This window comes from Tasmannia lanceolata, unplaced genomic scaffold, assembly GCF_043159265.1.
Source record: "Tasmannia lanceolata isolate RefF3 unplaced genomic scaffold, GAP_Taslan_0.1 ptg000002l, whole genome shotgun sequence".
NCBI classification, from domain to species: Eukaryota; Viridiplantae; Streptophyta; class Magnoliopsida; order Canellales; family Winteraceae; genus Tasmannia; species Tasmannia lanceolata.
The window spans coordinates 47935999-47953503 of record NW_027518679.1 but is presented as its reverse complement, the minus strand read 5'-3'; the positions used below and the strand labels follow the sequence as shown (position 1 = coordinate 47953503).

The 17505-nt window shown below is 38.6% G+C and overlaps 2 protein-coding genes across 2 annotated transcripts; one reads left to right on the top strand and one right to left on the bottom strand.

The window, feature by feature from the left end:
• On the top strand, positions 1-6667 carry LOC143876226 (pyruvate dehydrogenase E1 component subunit alpha-3, chloroplastic-like). The gene is given in 7 exon segments (XM_077377951.1): positions 1-135; positions 458-655; positions 657-860; positions 4086-4233; positions 4236-4372; positions 4375-4447; positions 6028-6667. Coding segments are annotated over 6 exon segments (999 nt in total). The 5' UTR covers positions 1-135; positions 458-496; the 3' UTR covers positions 6306-6667.
• Positions 6668-9310: 2643 nt separating this feature from the next.
• LOC143876217 (uncharacterized) lies at positions 9311-14220 on the bottom strand. The gene is made up of 6 exons (XM_077377940.1): positions 13734-14220; positions 13007-13166; positions 12677-12853; positions 12499-12582; positions 10431-10512; positions 9311-9907 (listed from the first exon to the last, which is right to left on the bottom strand). The coding sequence occupies exons 1-6, from the start codon at positions 14021-14023 to the stop codon at positions 9468-9470; spliced, it is 1233 nt and encodes a 410-aa protein (XP_077234055.1). The 5' UTR covers positions 14024-14220; the 3' UTR covers positions 9311-9467.
• Between the last annotated feature and the right edge of the window lie 3285 nt (positions 14221-17505).

Below are 17505 nucleotides of genomic sequence, written 5' to 3'. Positions count from 1 at the left end.
CCCCCTTCCTCGGCTCCACCAAAAAATTCCGCATTTCCCCTAAAATCTTACCCTCATCCTCCCCCCATCGCCTCCGTCTCTGATCTGGTCAAGGAAAATAAGCTCAAATCCAATTCCTCCTCCTCCTCCAACCTGGTAATCATTAAAAAAACCCTAATTTTTTAATTCTGTATCTCATAATGCCCTAATTTCTCAATTTTGTATATCTCAATACTCTAATTTTTCGATTTTGTATCTATGGATACCCTAATTTCTCAATTTTGTATCTCAGGATACTCTAATTTCTCAAAGTTCCATCTCAGAAAACCCTAATTTTCCAACTTTGTCTCTAAGGATGCCCTGATTTTCCTACTTTCCATGTCAGAAAACCCTAATTTTTTTATTCAATTTTCCATCTTAGATCTAAAAACCACGCTAACCCTAACCCTAACTTTTCTTATTTGATTTCTCTTTGCAGCTTATAACGAAAGAAGAAGGATTAGATCTATACGAAGACATGATCCTAGGCCGATCATTCGAAGACATGTGCGCGCAAATGTATTACAGAGGAAAAATGTTTGGGTTTGTTCATCTCTACAACGGCCAAGAAGCAGTTTCAACTGGTTTTATAAAGCTCTTAAAAAAAGAAGATTCAGTCTGTAGTACCTACCGTGATCCACGTTCATGCCCTAAGCAAGGGCTACTCAGCTCGCGCAGTAATGAGCGAGCTCTTTGCCAAAACCACAGGATGCTGCTGCGGCCAGGGCGGCTCAATGCACATGTTCTCCAAAGAGCACAATGTACTTGGAGGGTTCGCCTTTATAGGAGAAGGAATTCCTGTTGCCACTGGCGCGGCTTTTACTTCTAGGTATAGGAGGGAGGTACTGTGAAACAACCAATTAGTCCAAAAGCTTAAGCTGTTAGAGATGGCGTTATTTAATCTTTGAGTAATGCTAGAGGGGTGAAAGGGCACCCCCATGGGTTGAATGTAACCAAAGGGCACCCCCACACTAAATGTACTTTGGTTACATTGAACCAATGGGGCGCCCTTTCAGATTTTTGCAAGGGCGTCCCTAGTATTCCGCTTAATCTTTTATACTTTAATACTCTCCCTCATGTGTGGCCCCCTCGTTTTTGGGGTTGACCTACATGTGGCCCCTCTTTTGGGTTACATGTGGATTTTTGGTATCAAGGAGTTTGAACTCATGACCTTTTGCTCTGATACCATGTGAAGTAACCAATTACTCCAAAAGCTTAAGCTGTTGGAGAAGGGATTATATTTAATCTTTTTTATTTTAGCGCACCCCCTCATGTGTGGCCCCTCTTTTTAAGGTTGGCATACACATGGCACATGTCGTCCCTCTTATAGGTTGGCCATTACATGTGCAATTTTAATATAAAGGAGTTTTGAACCAAGGGCAATTGCTCCGATACCATGTGAAACAACCAATTACTCCAAAAGGTTAATGTGTTAGAGATTGCGTTATTTAATCTTTTATACTTTAACAGGTACTGAAAGAAGAGGATTGTGATCATGTGACTTTGGCGTTAATTTATTATCCAAGCACGAATTTCCAATCCAAGAACAATACAGCAAAAAATTAAGAAAATAATATAACCAAAATATTTTTTTATCACCACCAACATATAAAGAACGGATCAGATCCACCCCCCTACAACCACACCCATAAATAGAGAACCCCACAAACACGCATTCCATTCAATCACAGTCCAACTAGCATAACAAGCATAAATCATAACGAAAACTGAAAATGAAACACTAATCGAATTAGAAAAAAGTAACCTCAAATTCAAATTCTCACCAGGATTGCGAAGTTCATCGGGATCAGCCAATGAATGCCCTCTAAACCTGTAAGTCTCACATTCAATCAAACTCGGCCCTTCCCCTCTCCTCGCCCTTCCAATCGCCTCCTTTGCCACCTCCCTCACCTTCAAAACATCCATTCCATCCACATGTACCCCCGGCATTCCAAAAGCCGGCCCCTTCTTCCAAATCTCCGGATCTGACGTCGCCCTCAAATGCGACATCCCAATCGCCCACAAATTATTCTCCACCACAAACACAATTGGCAATTTCCAAAGCGCCGCCATATTCAAACATTCAAAAAACTGCCCATTATTACACGTCCCATCTGTGTAGGTTGGTTTGTAGCCCAGAGCCGAGCAGTTGGTTGGTGAAAATTAGGTTCGTGAAGTCTGGTGCCCAAGTTATTTTTTGTCAAATTAGGGAAATTTGTTGGTTTAACGTGAGATATTTCTATGCTGATCCAAAATATGCCTTATGTGTTTTGGTGCCGTTGTTGTTTCTGATGATTATGATGATGACGATGATGCTTCTATTTGATCCTTACTATGTTTTCCCGTCATCTGAGCTTCCTCTATTTGTTAAATATCTAATTTTTCAGTCTTTCCCATCTCTAATTGGGGCAACGGAACACTATTAGCAATTCAGAAAAACTTTCTTCCTCATTGAAGATAGGAGCTTGAGGCTTTAGTATTTGTACTTGTTGCGTTCATTCTTTCTAAAGTTTTTTGCAGTTCTTTGTCAGTTCCTCTGCCAATATCAAATCATACTTCTTCCTTTCTCGTAGAACTCAGCTTCTGACTCTGACCAGTTTTGATGTCTTTATTTGGATATCATTTCCTTAATATGCGTAACCAAATTGCGTCAATCATATCCCAAGCCAGGTGATTCGACACAAGTAATGTAAGAGTCTGTTTGCATCTACGTGGGATGTGGATGCTTTTCTATTTTCTTCTCTCTTTCATTGATATTTTGAATTTATATCCTAGTTATTTACCTGATTCTATGTCAAAATTTAAGATTCTATCTAAATTTAAGCTTCCATTTATACGTCTCTCTCTAGCTTGTTTTTTGAATGGCCATTCTCTCTAGCTTAGTATTCTCATTTCCTTTATGAGGATGAATATAAAAAGAAAAAAGAAGCATGTATGACTTATGATTCTCATTTCATTTATGTTGAGGAACAAAAAAAGAATGAAGAAAATTTATGCTCAAAAGGTTATTTATATACGAAAGACCATGCACCTAAGCAATAGCGCCAAAAGAGGATACCGGTTAGCCGTATCCAACACATATCCACACCATTATCTTTATCTTCGAGCTGGGTATTCCACCCATTTTGAACGATCCTCGTTCTATAGCCTTAGATTTTGTGATACATGTTATTGTTCTACAATAAAAATCAAGTCACTCCCTTACTAAGTTGACACAGTTCTTCTGTTGGCATTGTTGCTCAGAAAACATTATCATACAATACAGCTCGCGCAGTAATGGCAAAACCACAGGATGCTGCCGCGGCCAGGGCGGCTCAATGCACATGTTCTCCAAAGAGCACAATGTACTTGGAGGGTTCGCCTTTATAGGAGAAGGAATTCCTGTTGCCACTGGCACGGCTTTTACTTCTAGGTATAGGAGGGAGGTACTGTGAAACAACCAATTAGTCCAAAAGCTTAAGCTGTTAGAGATGGCGTTATTTAATCTTTGAGGAATGCTAGACTGAGGGGGTGAAAGGGCACCCCCATGGGTTGAATGTGACCAAAGGGCACCCCCACACTAAATGTACTTTGGTTACATTCGACCAATGGGGCGCCCTTTCAGATTTTTGCAAGGGCGTCCCTAGTATTCCGCTTAATCTTTTATACTTTAATACTCTCCCTCATGTGTGGCCCCCTCGTTTTTAGGGTTGACCTACATATGGCACATGTGGCCCCTCTTTTGGGTTACATGTGGATTTTTAGTATCAAAGAGTTTGAACTCATGACCTTTTGCTCTGATACAGTGTGAAGTAACCAATCACTCCAAAAGCTTAAGCTGTTGGAGAAGGCATTATATTTAATCTTTTTTATTTTAGCACACCCCCTCACGTGTGGCCCCTCTTTTTAGGGTTGGCCTACACATGGCACATGGCATCCCTCTTTTAGGTTGGCCATTACATGTGCAATTTTAATATAAAGGAGTTTTGAACCAAGGGCAATTGCTCCGATTCCATGTGAAACAACCGATTACTCCAAAAGGTTAATGTGTTAGAGATTGCGTTATTTAATCTTTTATACTTTAACAGGTACTGAAAGAAGAGGATTGTGATCATGTGACTTTGGCGATTTTTGGGGATGGGACGTGTAATAATGGGCAGTTTTTTGGATGTTTGAATATGGCGGCGCTTTGGAAATTGCCAATTGTGTTTGTGGTGGAGAATAATTTGTGGGCGATTTGAGGGCGACATCGAATCCGGAGATTTGGAAGAAGGGGCCGGCTTTTGGAATGCCGGGGGTACATGTGGATGGAATGGATGTTTTGAAGGAGGTGGCAAAAGAGGCGATTGGAAGGGCGAGGAGAGGGGAAGGGGGCTGAGTTTGATTGAATGTGAGACTTACAGGTTTAAAGGGCATTCATTGGCTGATCCCGATGAACTTCGCGATCCTGGTGAGAATTTGAATTTGAGGTTACTTTTTTCTAATTCGATTAGTGTTGCGTTTTCGGTTTTCGTTATGATTTATGCTTGTTATGCTAGTTGGACTGTGATTGAATGGAATGCATGTTTGTGGGGTTCTCTATTTATGGGTGTGGTTGTAGGGGGGTGGATCTGATCCGTTCTTTATATGTTGGTGGTGATAAAAAAATATTTTGGTTATATTCTTTTCTTAATTTTTTGCTGTATTGTTCTTGGATTGGAAATTCGTGCTTGGATAATAAATTTGTGTAGGTTGGTTTGTAGTCCAGAGCCGAGCAGTTGGTTGGTGAAAATTAGGTTAGTGAAGTCTGGTGCCCAAGTTATTTTTTGTCAAATTAGGGAAATTTGTTGGTTTATCGTGAGATATTTCTATGCTGATCCAAAATATGCCTTATGTGTTTTGATGCCGTTGTTGTTGTTTCTGATGATTATGATGATGACGATGATGCTTCTATTTGATCCTTACTATGTTTTCCCGTCATCTGAGCTTCCTCTGTTTGTTAAATATCTAATTTTTCAGTCTTTCCAATCTCTAATTGTGGCAACGAAACACTATTAACAATTCAGAAAAACTTTCTTCCTCATTGAAGATAGGAGCTTGAGGTTTTAGTATTTGTACTTGTTGCGTTCATTCTTTCTAAAGTTTTTTGCAGTTCTTTGTCAGTTCCTCTGCCAATATCAAACCATACTTCTACCTTTCTCGTAGAACTCAGCTTCTGACTCTGACCAGTTTTGATGTCTTTTGATACTACAATTTGTGGATTTGGCTCTACTTAAGTCTCAAAACCTTAAAATGTATTATTTAGATATCATTTCCTTATTATGCGTAGCCAAATTGGGTCAATCATATCCCAAGCCAGGTGATTCGACACAAGTAATGTAAGAGTATGTTTGCATCTACGTGGGAGGTGGATGCTTTTCTATTTTCGTCTCTTTCATTGATATTTTGAATTTATATCCTAGTTATTTACCTGATTCTTCGTCAAATTTTAAGATCTATCTAAATTTAAGCTTCCATTTATACGTCTCTCTCTAGCTTGTTTTTTTGAAGGGCCATTCTCTCTAGCTTAGTATTCTCATTTCCTTTATGAGGATGAATATAAAAAGAAAAAAGAAGCATGTGTATGACTTGGGATTCTCATTTCATTTTTGTTGAGGAACATAAAAAGAATGAAGAAAATTTGTGCTCAAAAGGTTATTTATATATGAAAGACCACGCACCTAAGCAATAGCGCCCAAAAAAAAGAGCCAAAAGAGGATACCGGTTAGCCGTATCCAACACATATCCACACCATTATCTTTATCGTATCATCTTCGGGCTGGGTATTCCACCCATTTTGAAGGATCCTGGTTCTATAGCCTTAGATTTTGTGATACATGTTATGGTTCTACAATAAAAATCAACTCACTACCTTACTAAGTTGACACAATTCTTCGGCTGGCATTGTTGCTCAGAAAACATTATCATACAATACTGAATCTTTTTTTTTGAATGGTACAATACTGCATCTATTATTGATGATTTCCCCTCACATGTTCTTTGTTTTGGCAGCTGAGAAGTCTCATTATGCTGCTAGAGATCCCATCGTGGCCCTAAAGAAATACATTATCGAGATCAATCTAGCCAATGAACCTGAGTTGAAGGCTATCGAGAAGAAAATTGATGAGATAATTGAAGATGCTGTGGAGTTTGCAGAAGTGAGCCCTCATCCACAACGCAGCCAGCTTCTAGAGAATGTGTTTGCTGATCCAAAAGGTTTTGGAATTGGCCCTGATGGGAGGTACAGATGTGAGGGTCCTGGATTTACGTTAGGCCCTGCTCAGCTCTAGGCGTATCACTTTCATGGTTTACAATCTACATGCTTTCGAATGATCAGGTGCCTTAGCATTGATAGTGGTTTTTCTGAAGTTTCATTTTTTTCCATGAATGAGCTTCCTATTTAAGGAAGTTTTTTTTTTTGGCTGTTTTTCTTCTTTCTTTTGTTTATTTATATATTTTTTGTGCGCCATTCATTCCCCTTGCAGGATATTTATTTTTTAACAGATGAGTAGTTCATATCGCTCACAAAGTGTTTCCATTTCTCAAGGTTATGTGCTTTAGTTGAAACCAATTGTAAAACTCCATATTTCTTGAGAATGGAGGTTTATGTGTATTAGGGTATCTTCTCTGCCATAGTGCCATCTTAAATCCATCTCCTATTTTCTCTGGCTTATGGAATGGTTTTCGTACAAGATTTCAATTTGAATGGCCTTTACATTTACTATGTTTGGGAAGAGTAATAAGAGTAACCCTCCCGATTATAATGCATTTAAGCCTTTTTTATCTAACAGGCGTGTATAGTTTGATTGTTGATCTGATCACAACTATGATCAAATATCAACTTGCACATTTTTATATCGATTTGTCGTCAACTTTTTCCTCATTCACACACTGGGTGGGTACCCTGTTGAGCTTGGATGGAAATGTGTATGAGGATATGCAAATCTCACTTGGATGAGTAATTTGAAATTTAACTCTAGTCCTGGTCTATTCCCCTGCTACCACATTATGGTCGCGAGGAGCTTTTCAGAGTGAGGCTCCCATCTCTGATTGCTTTTTGTTTTCTATGGAGATTGTTTCATGTTTTCTACGGAGAACCCGTGCTCCTCATTTTAAACCTCCACATATTGGAGAGTTAGGATCATCCTGTTCCTTTAGAGAGGATTTTTGGGGAGCCACCTATCTATGTCAGACCCCCTAACAAATGAATGGTTTTCACGGCACTGTCCTTTTTCTGCTGCATTTGCGTGCATGACCTTTCACCATATAAAAACTCTGGGACATGGATTTGTCTTAGGTTATTTCTCTTCAATTCCCAATCATCAAATCCCCATTGGAAACTAATGGCACAATGGCCTGGAGCCACAAAGCATCTTGTTTCTACCACCTCATACACGTGGAATGTCTACACTGATTAGAATCATTTCTCAATAGAAAATACCAGTAGGTTTAGCTAGTTCATCGGTTTGCTTTGTTTGGGTTCGGGTTCAAGATTCACAACTTCATGCGAACCCAATTCGTTACAAGTGGGCTTCTTTGACTCAATTCTGTTGGCTAGCTTGGTATTTTTGGAAGGGAGGGAGAGCAAGGGTTTATCTATAGATATGGAAAAAGCGCATGATCATGTGAATTTATTTTGGAAAAGATAGAATTTGGTGAAAGATGGAGGTGGATTAAAGCTTTTTAAATCATTGCTAATGTTCTCATTCATAGTGAATGGGGCTCTGGCTGGTTTCTGTGGGAGTTCGAGAGGCATTCCACAAGGTAATCTCCTTTCTCCTTATCATTTTATTTTAATAGCGGAAGATCCAAGTCTAATAATATTTAGAAGGGAAGAAAGGGGTCTTATTAAAGGTTTGAAACTTGGTAGAAAGGCACAGCCTATATCCCACCTTCAGTTCACAAATGACTTTCTTATCTTCATTGATCACATATTTACTAGGTCTGCTTAAATTCTATTAGGGCCCGTTTGGATACCTCATGCATTTGTATTTTGATTTGGATACAAACTACATCAATCATCTTCATGATCATGTTTAAAGAGAGAGAAATAGAAGGAGGGAGCGAGGGATGTCTCGTTGCTGCCGGAGCAACGTCGAGGAGCAGTGACGGTGAAGGAAGTTGCCACAAATATTGATTTCCAAATAATGTCTCACAAAACAGATTTCAAAATCGGAATTTTTTGCACTGTCGTAGCTGATTTGGAAATCTAAAGGATCTGATCCAGTTCAAAATATGGACTAAATCCAAATCTTAATCTTGTGGGTATCCAAACGTGGCCTTAGTGCCCGTTTGGATACCTCATATTCTGTATTTGGATTTGGAATTGAGTTTTCAGTACAAAATGAATAGATCTGGCAGCTCATGTTGAGGGAGACAGAGAGGGAAGGGGGTAATTCCTGCTGCAAGGGAGAGGTTGAGGAGCTAAGAGGGTGAAGGAAGTTATGTGGATTTTCAATTTCTTATTTCAGCTTATTTGGAAATCTGATTTTTTTTCACTGTCAGTCGTTGAATTGGAAATTCAAGGATTTGATCGGGATCCAAATGTCAACGCACAAAGTGCTGCAAATGTGAGAATTCCAAATCAAAATCTTCTCGGCATCCAAATGGGCCCTTATTCAAGAAAAAGTAGGGAGATAGAGCAATCCAAGGTGGCACCCTCTTTCAAAAAAAAGTTGGTATTTTTAAACTATTTTTGTTGTATGTAAGAAAACCATTTCGATGGTAATGGAATAAAAGTTGTCACTTTTCCAAAAAAAAAAAAAAAAAAGATTTCAATGTTTTTGCATTACCATCGTGTTCTTTTGATTTACAAGAGGATAGGCAAAAAATGAGGAATGCTTCAGTAGGAGCGGTATTGGATCCCACCTTTGATTGATGTGAATCATCCACTTTGTAGGCCTTTCTTTGAATCTCTCATGGCCCAAAAATAGAGCCAAACATACAGTCCTAACATCCAATAAATGTGTACTTTTGGTCTTTGAACTTGAATTTTCAAAATGTGTATTTCTGGTTGTTGAGTGTTAAATGTTGCCTGTATGTAAAATTTGAAAATTCATGTTCAAAGACCAAAAGTACACATTATTGGATGTTAGGATTGCATGTTTGGCATGATGTTTGGGCCATAGGAGACCAAAGCAAGCCTCTATCCAACGGACGGTTCACATCAATCCAAGATGAGACCAACTATGCATAGTGGGAGCACCTCAATTCGCATTCAAATGAGTTCCATTCGCACCATACTGAAGCATTCCTCTGAGAAAAACAGCCAAAATTAATACGAATCTGCAACACATGATCCTAAAATTAGATTTTCCTTTTTTGATGAATGAACAATAAAATTTCTTCTCTTCCCTCTTTCCTTAAACAAAAAAACCATCTCCTGTTACAAAAAACCTAATGCCAACAAATGCCTGATGATTTTTGGATCAATCCAACCTCTAGTGCCCGACTCACAATCTCCTTCCTAGCTTTCCAAACCTCCTGGCGACTCCTAATATAACTGCCTTAGTCAAGAGCCCCCGGTCAAGACTACACGCAAGTACCACAGCCCCACCAACAATAAGAAACTTGGGAATTTTCCTACCCCATGGTTTCTCAGACAAACTCGTTGTTTCTAACTCTGATGAATCACTGGAAGTCGCTAAGGATCTCAGATAATTCGCGTTAATCTTTGTGTTAATATGTGCCATTAAGGCACTACGAGAGAGTGCGGCCCCTGAGCGTCTAGACATCTGGTAAGCCCGTAGGCCGGGCTCAATCATCTTGACCGCACCCCACATCCCTTGGCGGACACCCAACTTTGCTATTTCCCATGGAATGCCCATGTCTTCATGATGGAAGAGTAACACTTCACAGGCAGTTAGCTGACCATCTCCTCTCTTGGATTCCACTGGTTCAAATACCACAAAAGTTTTTGTTCAGTTTTAAATGATGAGCAATGTTGATATCACAAAAATTTTGGTTCGGATATAACTGAAGAGCAATTTTGATAAGGGAGATGATATCAGCTCAACCATGTTTTAATAATTGCACAAACGCAGCTTGTCTTTTCCTTTTTAATCCGCTTGTCTTTTCCGTCTTGCAATTATTAAAACATGGTTGTGCTGATATCATTTCCCTTTTGATATTTAACAACGTTGTTTTCTTTTCTTCTTTTGGTACGTATATTAATTTAACCATGTAATCTTCATTGAGGCTATGTGAAACCAATCAGCATAGCTTTTACTCCTTTGGGGAAATCGATTCATTTGTATTTTATTTAGAAAAGTAGAATCTCATAAGGTTTGTGTATATGAGAGATCCCCTATATATCTAAAGAAAACAAGAGCAAGGAAGAAACTGGAACTAGAAGTCGTTCTTCAAAACAATCCAACTAATGCACACAAAAAAAAAGAATGAAAGATTCTAGTTACCTGCTCGAATGCACCAACTTGAATAGTAGAGGTCAACACGTCTTGGCCTTTTACGTCGTGGAACAGAGGGACATGGTACTCCCTGAAACATGACAAAAACAATAGCTATAACTTTAGAAGCTCAACACCATAACTGACAAAAGATGATACTAAGGTTGACCATCTAGAATAACCATTTAAATCATTAACACCATATCTTATGGTTGGGATTTAACTCCATCTGTGGTTAAGAAAGACACTATTATCTTTAGAAAAAAAAAACTTAATTTAAACTAATTGAATTTAAATTGTGCATACTGATTTGTTTGTCTCTATATGTAGATCAAAGAAAGTTACAGTACTTTCTATTTTATAGGTAATTTGGTAGTAGTATTACTTACACCTGATTAGATTAATTTCCATATTGGTCGATAGCTTTCATTTACCTATTATAACTTGACAGGTTAAAACTTTAAAATGGAATGAGACAAGAGAATTTCAACTCCTGGCCATACTTGTGTTTTAAGATTTTGTGTGGGATACAAAGACCAACTAAAGTAAGAATACATGAGAGTATATTAGAAAAAAATTCCTAAGTTATAAAAAAATCAAGCACTGAAAGCCTTTGTTTCCATATAAGGCTATAAAGGCTATAAGTGCTCTGCCTTGTTACAGAGACCAAGACTATCACTGAGCATCTGTTGAACAGACTACTAAAAGAAAATAATCTCAAACTGAGTGATGAAAGGGAATCATATAATAATTGTGATGAAAAATTAGCAGAAATAGGATACCAAAGTAGCTTTCAAATAAGATCCTCTCCAATCAATGGTACAACTGAGACCATTCTGGTGTAAGCAACTTAGACTATCAAAATTATGCACAGAGACAATTATTTAACATATTAAAACCTGATGAGGAATCCAAAGCTCTTAATAAGAAATGCAAATCTTTGTCTTCCATCCAATCCTACTCGCTAACCACCCAATTGGGATTTTAAGTTCAGAATTATGTTCTTAATAGATTCAAATTTCAATAAAAAAAAGTTACATGAAAGTACTTAAGGGCAGACCAGTGCACGAGGCTCCCGCTGTTGCAGGGTCTGGGGAGGGATAGATGTATGCAGCCTTACCCCTGCTTTGCAGAGAGGCTGTGTCGTGACTCGAACCCTTGACTGAAAGAATACAAGTGTACTATCCTAAACTTCCTAAAAAAGCAAGGAAGCACCAGTATGACTTGTGCTTAGATCAAAGTGAGCGGCTGAACGAAAACAGACAAATCCCAACTAGGTTCCGAAGTTTTCAACAAATTTTTGGCTTGAAAAAGACCCAAAAAAAAAAATTTGGTGTTGTGTTGGCATGAGGTGCCTGGTTTGACCCTCTAGAGGTCCTGTAAAGCACAAAGTGGAGTGACAATATTTGTAAACAATAACAAGATTGAGGAAGAGGGCTCTGAATGATGTAGCAAAACATCCAACGACACCAGTGCTAATAGAACAAATATAGTTTACCATGCAAGATCGAGAGCAGAGAGGACATGAAGGGGGAGTAGCATTAATAACAAATATAGTTTACCATGCAAGATATAGACCAGAGAGGACATGAAGGGGGAGTACCATTAATTCATCATCTTCGGGATCATTGAAGAAGTGAAAATGGAGCAAGAAAAATGAGCTTCTTCCTAAGATTTACAGGGGCTTCTAGGATTCTTGTTGTTCTTGCACTTTTTTGGGAGCTTCGTAGGACTGCATTATTCTCCTTAGTGAGAAAACACCAACCCATACAATTCGTCGAACCCTCTGAATATAGATAATAGATGTACATAAATTGATAATTTACCAAACCTTCCAACCAATTTCAATGCAAACAAATCAGGAAACACAGCATAATGGAAGATCAAGAAATATTGGATGACTGGTAAGACATTCCCGGAAGCCGTATTTATTTAGAAATGGCATTTTCCTCATGCAAAAACACAAACTATAAGTGTCTGGTTAACACAAGTATACTTATCAAATATACAAAAAGGAACAGAGATTCGATGAAAGTTGTTATCATACGCAGTTCAGTAATTCTTTTCCCTTCCGTACCTTTGTCACACAGTAATATGCTCTTCCCGACTCCCAAATTCGACGACCTATCGTGTATTCTCTGTCGCTACAGAAGAAAGGAAACTGGCACGATAACAAAGAACATTAGGTAATACAATTAAGACAATCATTAATAACACATAAGGCACTCTTAATTCTCCCACATAACAACTCTCACCTTTCGAATCCAATGAACTACCATAGTTCCTGTGGTGGGGCACTCCTCCAGAGTTGCAGTATGTAAAAGCATGTTATCCCACTTGGAACGAAATTCATCGTCCCAAAAGAAGTCCCTCACTAACTCAGGCGTCGCATCCTCATAGACGGTGCTGCTACGATATTGTGGAGGACCAGTCTAGTACATTGCAATTTATACAAAAGCAAACCCAATTAACCAAATGTCTATATGGAAAATTCCCACAAAAGAAAAATAAAAGGCTTTCTATAACTTTCAATTTCCGTCAGTTTTAATCAATCTAACTGAATAATGCACTTGAAAAATGCCTACCTTGGGATCTCTTCGCCATGCTTGATAGGTCATGGTTGGAGTGGAACGATCCATCATATGTATCCACGCAGGACCACCATCTTTCTCTTCAACAAGTTGACATAGATGCTCTACATCATCCCTTGTCACAACTGAGTTTTCTTTTTTGGCTGAAGAAGAACTGGGCAAGCAAATTCAGAGAGTAATAAGTTGCATTATAGTATTTCAAAAAAGAAAAAAACAAGTTCTTGAGCAGTTCTATCCACTCAAATTTTCTTTTCCGACCCAAGACGAATTGGGCAAGCAAACTCAGAGAGTAATAAGTAACATTACAGTATTTCAAAAGGCTAAAAAAAAGTTGTTGAGCAGTTCTATCCACTCAATCACCAAATTCCTTCACTTAACTTGAATAATTCATGGATAAAAAAAAGAGAAGAATACAAAATCTCCAGAAATCAACATACCAGCAAACGAATTCACAGAGTAATAAGTTACATTATAGTATTTCAAAAAGACGAAAAAAATCTTAAGCAATTCTATCCACTCAATCACCAAATTCTTTCCCTTTAAGGCTCTGCTTCTTTGGACATAAAATCAATGTAAACCACAATTTACAACCATTTTTAAGGGGGAAATGAGCCTAAATTTTGTTTTCCACCCATTTTACCTCCAAAGAAACAGACCATAACTAGAATAATTTAAGGAGAAAAATAAGAGAAGAACACAAAATCTCCAGAAATCAACATACCGGCAATCCGAATTTACCAACGTCCTCTCTAAAATCTCATTTTCCAATTTGTCGTTTGAAATCCAAGCAATGCAATTTGGCCACTGCCCCTTAAAGGAATTGAAACCGGGTATCAAACTAAAACCCAAATTCGATTTCTCTCTCCCCAAATTCACCCATTTAGGCTTCCAAACCAACCCAATTACTAACAAGCCAACAAGAACCACAACCCCAATTGGCCGAAGAATGAACACTAGTTCCCCAAAAGCATCCCCAATTGTAAATCTTTGCAAGATTTCAACCGAAGCCATAGAACCCAAATGAAGAAGAAAGAAAAAATAAAACAAAAAACTGAGAAACCCACTAAATTTGGCTTGGGAGATAGAAGAAGATACTAAAATAGAAGAGATTTAGATATGATACTAGTAGAAAATGAAGAAGAAGCCAACAGTTCTAAAGGGTTTTGGATAAGAATTAAAATATTAGAGGTAGAGAGACGTTTGAATCAGATTACAGTAGGGACATATGTACCAGTTTTTTTATCACACACACATTCCCCAAACCCAACTCTAGATTTGGCAGAGAGAAGATTTTGCATGCATTGTAACATGTGGAAGTATGTATTAAATAGACATGATTTGGGTTGTGTGGTTTCCGCCCTCTCGTTTTTCACGTTGGCCGACTTTGAACCATTTTAACTACCACCAGGTGGAGCTTTCACTGACCTTTCTTTTTTCAACTCGTTTTTAGTTTTGAGGGGTGAAAAATGTGAGGCTCTGAGTTGACCAAGTTTTCATTTGGTCGGAGGGTCATTTGGTCGGAGGGTCTTGAATGTGGAGGATACCCATATAACAAAAATCTGGAAACTAGTGTCTCCGAGTGGTAAGAAGTGGCTAAAAATCAGTAAACAAAAAACTTACTCATTAGGATCAACTTTTTCCTAATATAGCTACTCTTAGGGGCCGTTTGGATACGCGGATTTTAGAATCCAAGTTTTTAGTTTGAAAACAATGTAAAGAGGGTTTATGGTCAAGCTAAGCTTCTGTATGCTGTCCTGACAGCATTTCTTGGATTTTAAGTGAGAAATTTAGGTTTTGAAAATCACTCGTGCATCCTGAGATTTCTAAAACCTGGAAATATGGGAGGATCTACTACTCTCTTGGTACTCTCTTGCTGACGGAAAGAAGGGCGAGAAGTCAAAAACGACGGCTGGCCAGGTTCTTCTCTTGTCTCTTAGCTACAATTTTGAAGAAATCCCGGATTCTAAAATCCGCGTATCAGGGGCCGTTTATCTCTTAGGGGCTGTTTGGATACGCAGATTTTAGAATCTTGGATTTTCTCAAAATTGTAGTTGGGAGACGAGAGAAGCAAGAGAGAAGCCGTCGTTTTCTTATTTCTAATCCTTCTTTCCGACAGCAAGAGAGCTGGCAATCGTCCCATGTTTCCAGGTTTTAGAAATCGCAGGATGCGGAAGAGATTTCTAAAATCTGGTTTTTTACTTAAAATCGAAGAAACGTTGTTGGGACAGCATACCAGCAGCTTGATTGTGGCCATCTTTTACATTGTTTTCAAACTAAAACCTGGATTCTAAAATTCGCATATCCAAACAGCCCCTTAATGGTGCCTGTGCCTTCTTTAATCTCTCTCCTTCCCCAACCCGCCCTACCCATCTCTCACCACTAGGACACAAATTTCTCATGAAAGAAATTCCTAGCTGCCATGGCCAAAAACTCCACTCAAAATGTTTTTTAGCCACTGCTCACCCTCCACTCAATTGTGCCGTCGCAAGTCTCTCCTTCTCCCACCCACATTACCTTTCTCCCCACTAGGATAAACCAATGTATCATGGAAAAAAAAGATCTTGGTTGCCGGACATGGCGCGTGAAGTCCAGTATTTTTCAAAAAGTATAGTGAGGCCCACAGGATGATCTAAATCGTTCATTTGATGGCCCATAATGTAAATAGGTTGTATCTTGTAAATCATCTCCATGGGATGGTCCTAACCCTCCAATCTGCAAAGTGACTGCACATTATAGGACTTAGGTTCATCTCATAGATATTATTTACGGGGTATGGCTTATTTATGTTGTGGCTCGTCATCATCCTAAGAAGCGGGCCCCACTGTACTTTTCTAAAACATATTGGACTTCACATGTGCACATCGTATAAAATCTCGTGAAGGATTTCCTTATAATAGAAAAAAGGCTTCAGATAATCACACTACTATGTTTTGATAATGGGTCGAACTCACCTTGGCATTTCTGTTTTAGTGGCCATTGAGAGCATTTTGGGAATTGTAATAGCTAACTCATCTTGGCATTTCTGTTTTAATGTCTGTTGAGAGCTTTTGGGGAATTGTAATATCTTTTGTCAGATGGTTGAATGATAAAATGAGAAAATATATGGTATAAGGGCTTATAACAATAAGGCCCGATGGAAGTACCACCCTTGACATTTGATCCAACACAGCAGCTCCTCAAAAAGCTAAAATAGTGAGCTGCTATTGGATCAAATATCAAGGGCGGTACCTCGACCGTATTGTTGTAAGCCCTTACACCATATAAAATCTTTGTTAGAAAATGGTCAGTTTGGCATATTATCAAAACATGGTGCCAACCTTGAAAAATGCTATAACGATACTGGTTATTAGGGGTGGACATGGTTCGGTTTGGTTCGGTTTTGGGGCATACCCAGAACCGAACCATATATAATCGGTTCTTAAAATTGGAACCAGAACCGAACCATATAAGTTTGGAACCGAACCGAACTAGAACCATATATAATCGGTTCAGTTCGGTTCGGTTCTGGGTTTACCCAACCGAATTACAAACAGCCAAACAGGTATATATGGACTGCAAACAGGCCCTATCAAATTATATGTGAACATGGATATATGGACAACAAACATGTATATACACCTACATATCAAAGTTTTGGGCAATTCCTAATATACATTATCCAATGCATATCAAAGTTGGGATAACATATATATGGACTACAAACAGGCCCTATCAAATTATATATGAAGTTATGAACTACAAATTTGGGCAATTCCTAACATCCATTATCAAATTTGGGATAACATTTATATATGGACTACAAACAGGCCCTAATACAAAAATCAAATTAAACCAATTCCTCAAGTAGGGTCGGTTCTCGGTTCTGGGATCCCAAACCCAGAACCGAACCGAATATCCATCCGTTCCAGATTTTACGAACCGGAACCGAACCATATATTGCTGGAACTGAACCAAATGTGCCGATTCGAACCGGAACCATGTCCACCCCTACTGGTTATTGCTTGTTGAAAAATGCTAAATTGAAGGGCGCCTTGCAAAAACCAGCCACAAAGGTGCCCCCATTGGAACCACATCACATATTGTATTTATAAATAGTGAGGAATTCTAAACTGAAGGGGAGCCCTTGCAAAAAAGAGGTGAAAGGGCTCTCCTATTGGCTACACATCATCATGCATTAATAACGGCTGAAAAGTCAAACATGATGGTGATGTGCAGCCAATGGGGAGCCCTTTCACCTCTTTTTTGCAAGGGCTCCCTTCAATTTAGACTTCCCCATAAATAGTACTTAAAATATAAAATGCTATAAAGATACTGGTTATTGCTTGTTGACAGCTTTTTGGAATTTGTACAGGTTCAACAGTTGGTTAAAAAATAAAAGACAAGATGATTTCGGCATGTAAAATATGAAGATTTCCACTAATCTTTGCTTATCTTACAATCAAGCCTAATGAGTGTTTATATAGAACACTCAAGAGGATAAACATAGAAACTAG